The sequence below is a fragment of the Microcaecilia unicolor genome, chromosome 8 (genome assembly GCF_901765095.1).
Source record: "Microcaecilia unicolor chromosome 8, aMicUni1.1, whole genome shotgun sequence".
NCBI classification, from domain to species: Eukaryota; Metazoa; Chordata; class Amphibia; order Gymnophiona; family Siphonopidae; genus Microcaecilia; species Microcaecilia unicolor.
In genome coordinates, this window is record NC_044038.1 from 201,645,675 (window position 1) to 201,659,208 (window position 13,534).

The 13,534-nt window shown below is 41.2% G+C and overlaps 1 protein-coding gene across 1 annotated transcript in view; it reads left to right on the plus strand.

Moving 5' to 3' along the window:
- The first annotated feature begins 1,125 nt into the window (after positions 1 to 1,125).
- GATA5 (GATA binding protein 5) overlaps positions 1,126 to 13,534 on the plus strand; it is a 72,045-nt gene continuing 59,636 nt past the window's right edge. Inside the window, exons 1-2 of the mRNA XM_030213203.1 lie at positions 1,126 to 1,341; positions 2,549 to 3,246. Of these exons, the coding sequence (XP_030069063.1) occupies positions 2,727 to 3,246 (520 nt within the window). The 5' untranslated portion in view covers positions 1,126 to 1,341; positions 2,549 to 2,726. The remainder of the gene's footprint in view (positions 1,342 to 2,548; positions 3,247 to 13,534) is intronic.

Below are 13,534 nucleotides of genomic sequence, written 5' to 3' on the forward strand. Positions count from 1 at the left end.
GTTTCACCTGTGCCGTTTCTTCAACCACAGTATTGCATCAGAAATAAGGTAGAACAAATACTCCATTTCAAACAAGCAAAAGCTAAGAAGAGATACACTAGTCAGAACTGAGGATTTATTACCATCTTTAACGTGTGCCTTTAAACATATTTATTCCATTTCCTCAGAAAGATTGTTATACGCATGACAATTCCTACTCTCAAAACAAATTATATTTAATAATGTTACACATTTGAATTTGTACCTGATTTCTAGTCTATAAAACTCCCCCCCCCCCAAAAAAAAAAAAAATCAGATTGATTATATCACAGCAAGGAAAAAACGTATATTAATTTGAGAAAAATATTTGTCCCGCTTGATACTTGAAATAAAACTCATTTATAAATGATTGCTGAAAACAAGCTTGCAATGTTAGTGAAAATTTTATTTTATAGCTTGTAATATTCAGAGTGTCGCCTTGGTTAGGTAAAAAGGTGAATAGGAGGATTACACACAATTTCTCAACAGTGTAAACATCCATTAAAGTCAGCTCATCCATATCCACACTTAAACTCAGAATTAGTAGTAAGTAACTATAGCACTGGAATTGATCACAACCAAACTGCTTTTACGAGCTTTTTAACCAATTAAAGGTATAACTAAAGATAACAGCTATGAAAATATTTAAAAAGTATCTGTCTTTAGTATCATCAGCTATACAGCAGCCTCAGACTTTAAACTACGCACAACGCATATACGTAACTACAATATGTAGTATTGCACAAATAATAGAATATATGCTTCTTTTAAACAGTGAGCTTTTCAAAACACGCATGGAATCCAGTCTCTTCCAGTTTTTGTAATATCGTAGCAAAAAGTCTCTGTAGAACTGACTTCAGAAACGCGTTCTGATTACACTTGTTTCTTATTACCAGTGGAGTGAAGTGAAGTGGTTTCCCCTCTGAGTAGAGGGCACACAGCGTCCTATCTAGGAGCGGGTCACGTGACCCCGGCCAGGCACTCGCCTTGCCGTAAAGAACCGGAGGCAGAGCAGCAGGGAGTCACTCTAAAGAAGAACTTAGGCGAGAAAGGACCCCCCCCCCCCCTGCAAAAAAAAAAAAAGCCAGGCAGATAGGAGTTGGATCCAGCCCTATCAGAAACTTTCCACTCCATTAAGGAGAAAGCACCCAACCCCCCACCGCCACTCCTACAAAAAAAAAAAAAGTCACTTTTTGCTCAAAGGATCCCGTAAACGCGAGGAAGTCTGAGTGGGGCTTTGCTGGAGTTCTCTTGAGGATTCGGCTCCGATCTTTCTGTGACTGCCCCTCACTCTCTTGAGCTTTGCCTCTACTCTGCAGACCTGTAAGTACTTCTCTTGCAAACTTATCTGCCAGCTGTCCTTATCTTTGAGATAATGCCACATGGGGAGGGTTTCTGGGTTTTCGGATGAAATTATATTACTTTTGCTGGGTCGGGTATTGATAGTGCTCTGTGATTTACGTGCTGTCTTGATAAACCAAAGGGACGTTATCTGCTGCTGATACTTCTGTGCAGAAATAGCTCTGGTCGGAACCATGAAACAAATAATATAGTCTATAAGACAAGGCAGAATTCATTTTCTGATCTTTTTTTTTTTAGCGTTTCTAGAGTTCTATTTTTTTCCGAAATACGAGGGGATTTTTTTTTTCTGTTGGCCTTGATGCAGTGCGCTTTATTTACCCTGTAGTACACAATGTTATCGGTTTTATACAAATGCATTTTCAATGTTCTTTTCAGTTATATTGGATGGATTACGTACAACTGTTTTCAGGTCTCAGTTTCTGCTTTTGAACTGAAGCACAATTCTTTATTTGTGGGAATGAGAATAAAATTCTGCAACTAATTTTGCACCCATCTGAGCCGAGTCTTAAAAATCAAAATGCAATGTTATGTAACACAGAACTTAAATAAAAAATCAAACAGCAAAAACATACTTTATATTGAAGTACAATTCGGATTTCTATGACCCCACTGTCTGATAAAATAATGTTTTGGTATGAAAACTTTGATAAATTGTTGGGCCTAAAGGCAGAAGAAAGTAACATCTTTCAGAAACTGATCGTCTAGGGATTGTTTTCATTCAAGCATTTCAGTCTATACCTCACTACATCTTATTAACCCACAGAGGACAGGACAAGTGGGGCAGCTGCCCCGAAAGGGGGCATAATAGCCTTTGCTCATCACAGAAACATTGACCTGGAGGCGGAGTTTGTGAAACTTGCCCCTGGGGCAACATATTAAGTGATGGCACAAGTACAAAACCAACGGGACTTCAAAACACCCAGGAAGACTTGCTCTATTTCCTGTCGTTTGATGCATATGATAGAGGGGGGGGGGGGGGGTGGTGGACATTATTAATTCAGGTATAAAGCTAAAATGTGTTGCAGCCTCGAACCTGGTGTCAGTAACTGTAGCACTGAACAGATCGCTGTAAAACTTTTATAACGTGCAGGGTTGTAAGTGGAAAAACATAACTATTAGTTTATCGGTCTTTTAATGACTACAGGGTTTCCCTTTCTTTTATATTCAGGTGTGTGTTTATCGTTTCCTCTATTTCTAACCCCCTGGAGGGAATCAGCAACAGTCACAGAACGGAACAGGAGCCAAAACCCTTATATTTGGCAGCCGAAAAGAACCGGGTCTACCTGTGCACCACTGGAGACTCCAGCAGGGCCCTCTCTCGGAAGACTGGAAAAGTCGAAACGACGATGTATCAGAGCATAACCTTAGCCCCAAACCATGGGCAATCTGCTTATTCCCATGACTCTACTAATTTCTTGCACTCTTCTGCCAACTCGCCCGTGTACGTGCCCACGAGCAGGGTGCCCTCCATGCTGTCAACCTTACCCTACCTCCAAGGCTGTGACTCCACTCATCAGAGCCACCATTTGGGGAACCACCCAGGATGGGCACAGACAGGAAGCGAGGCCTCTGCCTTCAATCCCAGCAGTCCTCACACACCCTCTGGTTTCTCCTACAGTCCTCCGATCACAAGCAGCACAGCTCGGGATGCGGCTTACCAGAGTCCCCTGGTGATCGGTGGCACTGGCAGGGAGCAATATGGCAGCGCATTGGTGCGGTCAGTCAACGGGTCCTACTCCAGCCCTTATTCTGCCTATGTCAGCCCCGAGTTGCCCCCGGCCTGGAACACTGGCCCCTTTGAGAGCAGCGTGTTTCACAGCCTGCAGAGCAGACAGGCCATGCTTCCAGGCATGAGACCCGGCTTAGGTAGGTTCATCTTTGACTTGATCTTCTGGTTTCTGGTTTCTTTTCGGTTAGTGGAAATTTAGCTGCTTCGCATGGGGAGACTTTCTGCCTCTTCGGGTTTTTATTCATCTTGGGAGGGAGGGAGGGTGAGGGGAGGCTAACTACTAAGCCATTTTCCACGAAATACTCTAATGGAGCTCGGAAGTGTACAATACTGAGAAAAGTCTGAGGGGAAAACATCAGAGCTGCAAATGCTTTACAGCCCGACAATGGTGACAGGTTAAAAGTCGGTACTGTTTCACCTCAGAGTCCGCTTTATACAAGCAGCACTTTGTAGGTTGCCTGTAGAGTCACACTATGTTTAAAGTTGGCTGTCAGATTTATAGCCTGGTCCCTTTTAAGTAATTTATTGTAGTAAATTAGTTTATATTCAAACAGACTCTTGGTCTCCTAATTCAGCTTCACCCAAACAATTCCCCAATAACATCAATCTGTTCACTCTAAAGAGACAGGGAAATTCAGTCAGGCATAGAGCAATGAAATTTGGGCCCTACCCCACCCCCCAACACACACCACCGATTCCTTCCAAGCTGGATAGCAGAATTCAGAAGCCTTTGAAACTTTCAGACTTTTTTTGATAAAATATAGCCTGAGGTTTGTAGGGTTGCAATTTTCAGCTGGGAACAAATGAAATAAATTCTTCTGTTGGTTTTACAGGAGAAGTGACCCTTGATACTAATAAGACAGTGGCATCAGTTTATGCAAGATCTTTACTGCAGGGAATCAAATTATCTTTGTAGGGACAGTAAAAACAAAATGAGACCAGTTCGTGGTCTTTAATCCTAACAAATGTTTATGAAGTTCTGCAAGAAATTTGTCTACTTCTGCTGCGGTGCCTGGTTGTTGTTGTTTTTTTTTTTTTAACACGTATTTGTGGTATCCTGTGACCTCATATAGGAAGATGGTCACATAAAGTAAAGCTTTGCTCTCTTCCATGCCGCTCAATGACATTTCCTGCAAGAAACTAATTCCAATTATGGAAGCACAAAGCACAGACAAAAGTGCAGAAAAGTTCATATTGAGATTGTAAACAGTCTTAATATACCAATAGAGGCAGCATAGCAACTTGAAATAAACAACTTAAAAAAATAAATAAAAGCAGATGACCTCTCCCACTAACCTTGAGCTCAGAAGGACAGTGTTATAAAATCAGGATTTAGTTTAGGAAAAGCAGGCTCTAGAAAAATAATACCTGGAACAGCAAAATGGTTCCGACTTTTTTTCAAATTGAAAAAGTGTGATTTACATAAAATGTGTCCACTGTGAAGAAGCTTCAGAGGAGTTATGTGTCCTTATAACGTAGAAATGAGTACAAATTAACAAATAAGCAGAGAAAATGGTACAACTGCGGATAAGTGAATTTCTGCTCTGTATACTTACTAGGTAGCTTGCAGAATAATTAACTAGGGACACAGAGGCAGATGTTAGAAGCTGGGAATAGTCAGTTCTGCTGAAAAGGGGATGGGATTTGATATACCCCTTTCTGTGGTTACAATCAAAGCGGTTTACATATTATATACAGGTACTTATTTTGTACCTGGGGCAATGGAGGGTTAAGTGACTTGCCCAGAGTCACAAGAAGCTGCAGAGCTGAGAGGGGCAGACAAATGACACTTTTACGTTTTAACCAGCTCCTTTGGCTTATACCCTGGTATAAGGCCCTGGCCTAGAAAAATAGTGAGCATTCGCCATCCCCTGCTACATAACCCGGCCTTAGAGTAAAAAGGCTACACTTTCCATAACAAGGTTTTGTTTTGTTTTGTTTTTAAATATCACTACACAAAGGGGTCTGCATAAGGCAAGGGGGGAAAATCAACTATTCCTAGAGAAAAATAACGTTAAAATTCCACCGTTCCGGGACTTCAGCACAAGATACCATGAAATCTGAGGATCAGTATTTTACCCTTTCCCTGCAAGAGTTTGACAAAGAAGCAAAGCACAAAATGAAAACATTTTGCACATTGTAGGAATTTCCCTAAATGGTTGAAACTAAAATTTACTGACAAAATATATTAATTCTGGTCAGCTGAATATTTGAAAACCATATACCCACTGAAGTAACTGTTAATTTGAAAGCTCGGATTATATTTATTCCAAGTCCTCGCAAGGATATTACAGACTGTTAATACTTTACAGAATGACCATAGCATGAATTCAGACTTCTAAAAATTACAAAAGTCAAAGGTGAAAAAGGTGACTTAAAATGTAAACTGACTCGTTGCCCAAACCGTGGGCCTGATGAATTGGGCTGAAGAAAGTTAAGGGGAGAAGGAAGGAAACATTAGAGGAAAATAATTCAACTCCTTGTCAGTTAATTCTAAATCCAGTCTTGTTAGTCCACTTAAAGGCCAAGAGACAAAAAACTATAAAGTGTTAGTTCCTGAAAGCTGGTGAAGCGTGTTTGTCCAATGAAAAGGTGCCAGCTTATATTTTTGGTTTCTTGGTCAGAATTTTCATGCCTAATACTGGAGCACAACTCTCCGAAAAGATAAGAAAAGCGGATTGCAGGGCAGCCACTAATAAAACACACAGATGGCAATTCAGAAGTACAGCTCAAAGGCTAATTAACACCAGTGTTGTACACTAAATAGCAAAGCTTTTTTGTTTATTCACTTCTTTATAATCTTATTGATTCCTGTAAGCAAACTAGTCCATGATAGGATGAACAAGCCAATAAGCACTGCTATTCTGGAAGAAGCCCACACTGAACTTCTAAACATTAAAAAAAAAAAAGTGGACCAGTCAGTTCCTTGTTATTCCAAAACTAGATGTGTCTTTATCCTCAAAATGTGATAATTGGAGTGACCCAGAGGGTAGATTTATAACTAGTATTCGCATACTTCTGCAACTAATTCAGATTTCTCTCATTTCCTAAATTCAGTTTAAAAAAAATAAAATGATGTGATTGTACAGATCATGGAGAGAAGAGTTCACAGCTGGGGTAAACTTTAATCAAATATTGGATCAGACTCTAGACTAATTCGAGGTAATCTTGGACACTCATTAATCAAAAGAATAGATAGTAAAATAATCAATGATTCTGAATTCTCTGATACTAGAAATCCGTTTGAAAAATGGGCACATTCTTTACCAGAATGCACAGGCCATAACTAAGTACAAAGTTTTATCTGGTGTTTCAAAATTCTTCAAAAAATACTGCTCTAATCTAGGGACATTCAACAAACCATGCAGCAGAATTTTTGTAGTCTCTGATCTATGAAATTACAAGCTAGATATTTGGCTATTTTAAATTTAGAATAAAGAATTTATGCAATTGCAGAGGAGTGTGGTAGCAATTGCAATTGCAGAGAAAACAAATATAATAATGTTTAAAATTAAATACAAAAATATATATGAAATAGTAATTTATTTGGGAAACATGTAAAGTTCCTAGAGGAGGTGAAATCATTTTTTTTTGCCCCTAGAAAACAGAAAATAAATGTGGGACAATTAATACAATCTGAAAGTGACCCTAAGGGAGTCTTTTACTAAGCTCATGGTAGAAATCAGCTGGCGGTAAATGCCGAGATGCCCATTGGCATTTACCGCCAGCTGATTTCTACCATGAGCTATAAACACTACCATGGCTTAGTGAAAGATCCCCTAAGAATTTAGATCTAAAATATTCAGCTGACCCATCACTTACCAAGTTTGTCCAAAGCAAAGGAAGTAAATATATTTTGTTCCTCCAAAATGGAATCTGCCTTGTTTAGATTAAGTTAACATTCATGGGAACGAATACACAGAGGCTAAATTATAAATAATATGGCCTTGGAAAATAAAGCAAAATTGGGAAACACACATTTGGATTGCTCATGAATTTGAAACATATCTTGGTGCATTTAATAAAAGGGGAGCTTTGTAATAAAGGTGAGGCCTTTTTTGTTGTTGTTGTTGTTGTAAACTACCAGATTCACAAAGTCAAATCTTTCGAAGCCAATAACAGAGGTTTAGATAATGAATTATTTATGACCCCTTTCACAAACATGACTATTAATATTTGTTGAGTCGGGTAAATGACATGTCTAAATTCCGAATTCTAAAGGGAAAATGACAGGAAACTATAAATGCTAAACAGCAAAGTTTTCAGATGGCAGATTTGAATTTTGTACAAATGATAAATCATGATGTTTATAAAGCTATTTGTTCATGGATAGAACGAGGCATTTCGCTTGGAAATAAAGAAGTCACTTTTTGTGACATACACATGTGTGTATCCACGGAGTGTGGATACGTATGGCTTTGAAAAATAAACTCACCCTTGCCAGCGTCCTCATCGACCTCTAATTTATCTTGCAATTTTGGTGTGATTAAGGCACTAAACAGAAAAATTGTTGGGGAAACACAAACGCACTCTCACTCAATCACACACACACACGGACATGGACATAAGGATTTCATAAGCCTTCAGTTCCTTTAGACGATAATCTTAAATTAAAAAAAAAAGATTCATGAGCAACAGTGGCATAGGATCGCTGCTCGGGTTAATGGAATTAAAGTATAAGAATGAAACCTATAATTATTTGTTAGTTTGTATTGAACTTCTAGGCTGCCTCAATGAAATATGTCCAAAGCACGGTATAATACAACAGAAAGCAGCCTCTATTCTGCCTGTTGAAAAAGATTTGGATAAGGCGTATCGATGACACATATCATATGTTTTGCAAGAAGTCAGCTTTGGTCATTTTGGCCCCCTTTTACTAAGGCACGCTCATGTTTTTAGCGCGCGCTAAAATTACAGGCGCGCTAAACTTTAGAGATGCCAATGCATTCCTGTGGGCGTCTCTAACATTTAACGCGCCTACAATTTTAGCGTGCGCTAAAAACGTGAGCGTGCCTTAGTAAAAGGGGTCCTTTTATTTTTCAGGTGTCCAGTCAATACTTAATTTGGAAGCTACAACTTATGGCAGATAATATAACCCTCTCTCCACCTCTTTGTGAAAGGGGTGCCAGCAGAGGCTGCCTGCTGTCTGTGGTCTTTCCTGTTTAACCTGCTGCTTGGATTGGGGTGCATTAGTTACGTTAGTCTATGGAGAAAAAAAGATGATGATATCAAATTTGGGAATATACAAGCTTCTTATATGCAGATGGCGTACTTGTCTTTATTTTGACCCCTGAAACAATAAAGGAACGATGACATCTAACAAAATGGAAGATGTCTGAAATTCTCTCTGAGTCTATTATATGGGAGAAATGGATTTTAAAAATGGAGCCCATTGAATGGTTGGCAAAATGTTTCTTCTGTTTAGAATAAGTAGTTCCTGCACAGTTATCTGCAATTTAGAAGTCAAATTTAGGCCCCTTATAGTTTGTCTATTAAATATAACATAGACAATGGGAAAACTCTTGATCATGAAAGATTTGTGACACTTTTCCTCTGCTACAGAACTTATGCCAGATTAAATGAGAAAATGCTGGTAGAAGCCTTTAATGGATGAGCCTTGTACTTTCTCCCATTGGGGGTAAAATGCATTTTCTAAAAATGGATGTTAGACCATGAAGTTATTCTGTATTTTTCAGAAAGATAACTTTTAGGAAAATCAATTAAAGGTAATGACCATACACATTTAAGCAGCTTCTTCTAGGGGTATGTCTATTAAAGTGTGCAAAACTAAGCCCATTTCTAGCAAGCCCAGGAAATAGGGCAGTTTTCAGTACTTCTTTTTCAGGTTGTGGGCTAATGTTGCCATTAGCACACTTAACTTGAAAAAGGTTGATGGGGGATAGATGTGCTAATCAGTTAGCATGTAGTAATCATCATGTCCATACCCATTCTCTCTGACATGTCCCCTCCAAAAAAAATAGATATCATGTCCTTAATGCACACAAATTATTTACCACAAAATGCTTTAACACATTTTGTGGTGTTTCACATGCAGTAAGCACGCATTAGGGCTTTCAGTAGACATACCCCTTAGTATGTTAAGATTTGGGAGTTGGTTCTGGTTCTGCAAAGATATGTGACCCTGTTGCTCCCAGACATACGTAAGTGTTATCCAACTGCTCACGCGAGGGCAGTTCTATACCAGTGCACCTACAATTAGGCAGCCAGATTCCATAAAGGGGCCCTTCAATCCAGTACTTGAGATCCACAACCCAGCCTAGTTTTCAGGATTTCTACAATGAATATGTATGAGATCTATTTGCATTCACTGCTCCCACTTTTTTGATAGATATTCATTGTGGAAATCCTGAACACCAGGCTGGGTTGTGGACCTTGAGGACTAGATTTGAAGGCCTCTGATTGGAGCATAGGTGTCTGCATTCCTTTATAAAATACTAATGTTAACGGCGTAGTAACAGACCTAACATTTAGGCCTGATCACTTTCACCAGTCATAGAGCTGATATGTTAGTGCCTAAGAGGCCTTTTTACTAAGCAGCAGTGAGCTCACTGCAGGCTTACATGTGCCAATCTGGGTCAACTGCCGGGCTACCGAGGAGCCCGGCGGTAGTCCCCACCCCTAGTGCACGCCATTTCCAGCGGTACAGAAATATGATCTATTTTTGTAATGCTTGAACTTAACTGGTGGTAATCGGGCAGCACCGTGCGCTGACCGGTTACCGCTGGGTTAGCGCAGGAGCCCTTACCGCAATCTCAATGGGTGGCAGTCAGTGTTCCCACCTGAAATGGCCATGCGGTAAGTGTTTCACTTACCACACAGCCATTTCTTTTCCTCAAAAAGACAGCCTTTTACCCATTGCAGTAAAGGGGGGGGGCTCAGCGTGCTTCGAAAACACGTGTTGAGGCTAGCGCAGGCCTCCTTTTAAATCAACTTAGTAAAAGCGCAGCAGGAACATGTGCATACTTACTGTATTCTGTAAGTTAAAGTTTGGGTCCCGTCCACGCTCCGCCCCCTTGCACATATGCACTATGAAAGTTACACACATTTGTACAGGCATGCTAGCATAAACATGTGTAAGTGCATATTTACACGCGTGTATGCAAGTATTCTAGACATTTACTTGCATAACATGCATGTGAAGTTAGTGCCTGTGTTGTAAAATTGCCCCCTTGGACCAGGAATTTGGAGGGGTGGTTGGGGTGGGGGCTGGGCCGTGACCAGACCACTGCGCTACCCCCCACTCAGGTTGCCGCTGCCCGTCCCCCCACTCGGACCACCGCCACACCAACTTGCACCACCCACCCCCTTACCGACTGCTACTGTCCTCTCCTGCTCCTGCTGTGTGTGCCGCCCAGGTCCCGAAAGATTGCATTAACGCAATATCACCTTAATACAATCATCTGAGCCCTGGGCGGCAGGCAGCAGGAGCAGGAGAGAGACCAACCTCTTTCGAAGACAGACCCCGTCCTGAAAGAAGGCAGGAGGAAGCTTGCCAGTGCCGGGCCTGGGGAATTTTACCCCCCCAGCGGCCCTGGGAGGGGGGAATAATTGTACTTATGTTTTTCACATTTAAAACTGACCCAAAAAGCCAAAAATGGTTGTAGCTTGGCTTCTTAAGTGCCTCCCCCTCCGGGCTTGTGGCTTTATAATATCTGCTACTTGAGTAAATGGCAACACTTCCAAATGCAGGTTGCAGAATCTACCACCTACACAAGTGCTGGCATTTATATGCACAAAACCCAGTGATGCTGCTTTTACTTTAATTTTTGTTGTTGTTCTTGTTGGAAAATGGCTGTTCCCTCTGTACATGCTGCCAAAAACTCCCTTTTTCCCCTGCAGCCATATACATATTTTACAAAAGCCTCTGCATTCAGGGGGTCCTTCTTCCAAGCAGTGCTAAAAAGTAGCTGCGCTGCTGTCAGCATGTGGGGTTTCCACCATGCGCTGCAGGCACATTTAGTGCAGCGGTAAAATGGCCGCCTTGGCATATTTTTCTGTAATGGCCATGCGCTAATTTCCCCATTAATTCATGGCCATTACCATAGGAACCCTTACCACCACACCACCTATTTAGGAGACGATAAGGGCTCCCACACTACTCTCATGCTAATCAGAGTAGCATTCGGTAATGTGCATACACTACCCAATTAGCGTAGGCACCCTACTCTCCGCTTATGGGCACGCCTCCCACGCTGAAAAATATAAAATATTTTCTAATGTGGGATTAGCGCACGCTGAGTGGGAAACTACTGCGGGACACCTCAGTGCATCCCGTGGTAGTGGCTTTTTAGCGCAAAGTAGGCCTACCTACTGCTCCTTAGTAAAAGGGTTCTTTAATGAGCCATTTGTAAAATGCACTGCAAATTACGAATGTCCTGACCTGGACATTCTTTTTCCTTCCCAGACAACCTGAACAAAGTTGGGCTTCACCTGTGCCTAAGAAGTATTTGGATCAAATCATAGCTCTTTTGAAAGCGTTTTCTATTGGGAATGAAATGAAAAACATATCCCGTTTTGTAGAACATGCCCTGCTTCGAGAACCTTTCAGTGGCGCCACCGAGCTCTCTCAGGAGAATGATCTCTACAGTGAATACATTTCAGCTCTTTTCCTGACAGTCACCTGCTCTGATGAGCATGGTTACTATTGGTGGATGATTCAAATGGAATATATCACCTTAGAGTTACACTCCTTCAAGAAGTACTGTTGCAGAAATATTAGAGAAAACTGACCTCTGATACTGGCAAAGGGGCCAATGATATAATCTGTTAGCAGGGCCAGTCTTAGTAATTGTGGGGCCCTGTGCAGACCAGTTCAGTGAGGCCCCCGTCAGTGCCCCCTGCCCGCGCTCCCCTGTCCGCACCTGCACCCCCCTGCCTGTGCTCACTACCATAAGCCTTAATTTATCGGAGTTTAAAAGAAGGTTTAGAGTTCTCGGAACCCACCTCACCCCATACCTCAATGTTCATCCACCACATTTCAGTAGAGCGCGGCAGACAGTGGCAGCAATTTTCATATCCTGTCAGCTGCCGAGCCCAGGGCCTCCTCGCTGCTGCGTCCCGCCCTTGCGGAAGTAGAAAGTGACATCAAAAGGGGGCGGGACGCAGCAGCGAGGAGGCTCTGGGCTTGGCAACTGATGGGATATGAAAATCGCTGCCGCTTGCCTGATGTTCTCTACTGAAATGTGGACGCCCATTAAGGTATGGAGCAGGGAGGTGTTCCGAGACAAGCGGACAGACGTGACAGAGGCCCCTAGGAGTGCGAGACCCTGTGCGACTGCCCCCGTCGCCGCTGCCTAAGACTTGCCCTGTCTGTAGTGTGCAAAAACATTAAACATCTGTTAGTGTGCAAAAAAGACAGCCTTTTACCAATTGCGGTAAAAGGGGGCCTCAGCGTTTAACGTTTGGATGGCTGAAGTTTAATGTTTGGATGGCCGATGTTCATGAGATGAAAATGAGGTGAATTACCACAGACTCGTTAATGTGGTCAGTGATGGAAAAACATAACTACACCTCCAAGAGATGTTGTCCAGTTTTGCATTACTGCATCTGCGTTGTGTATTTCATGTTCTTTTTCACAGGATTAATAGCTAATGAGATATTTTCCATACTTTTCCTTCTCATTACCTCATCAGCATAGATTTTGTCTTAACATAATCATCAGCAAGTTTACATGTATTAACAGTGTTATTAACCAGCGTTAATGCTTGCATTATTATTAACCTGCTTTAGTACATTCTTAGCTTAATGGTGCAAACAGTTGTAAAATGTTCCAGATTTGTACATTTGCCTGGAAAAAAAAATCTAGGATGTTGTACAACAATTTTTTCTAGCTTTGCTAGAATGAAATACCAAGCAGCTTGCTTATTTCTGCACTGTCCATGCCTTCATTCTTATTTCTAGTTCTCCTTTCCTTTGAGTGTTGTTAATATATTTCAGTGCACCTGTACTGTGAAAGACTAGGTCCCTTATTTTGTTTTCTATATCCCCGTCTTTCCGGTCGCCTACTCTAAGGCTTTCTCCTAGATTTCTACATTACCAGGATCAGAGTGTGCCATGCATGAGTTTGATTGCATTATATTTCTAATGTCAAAATTCTATGCTTTGATGTAATTTTAAACGAGCTGTGACATTTACACCCAGCTACATCTAGTGACAGATTAATGGCATACTGCACAATTGCTGTACTATTTAAAGGAAGCTGGAACTATAATTATTGATAGCAGCAGTGCAGCCTCAACCCTACAGGTTAAAATCTTTGAAGGGATGATTTGCATTTCAATTAAAATTTTAAGCCACCTACCAGGAATGGTGGAACTTAGTGCTTCAAATTTACAAATTCGAATTACACCTCACAAAGAAATCTTCGCGCTTTGCTTTATATTTATTTATTTATTATTACATTTA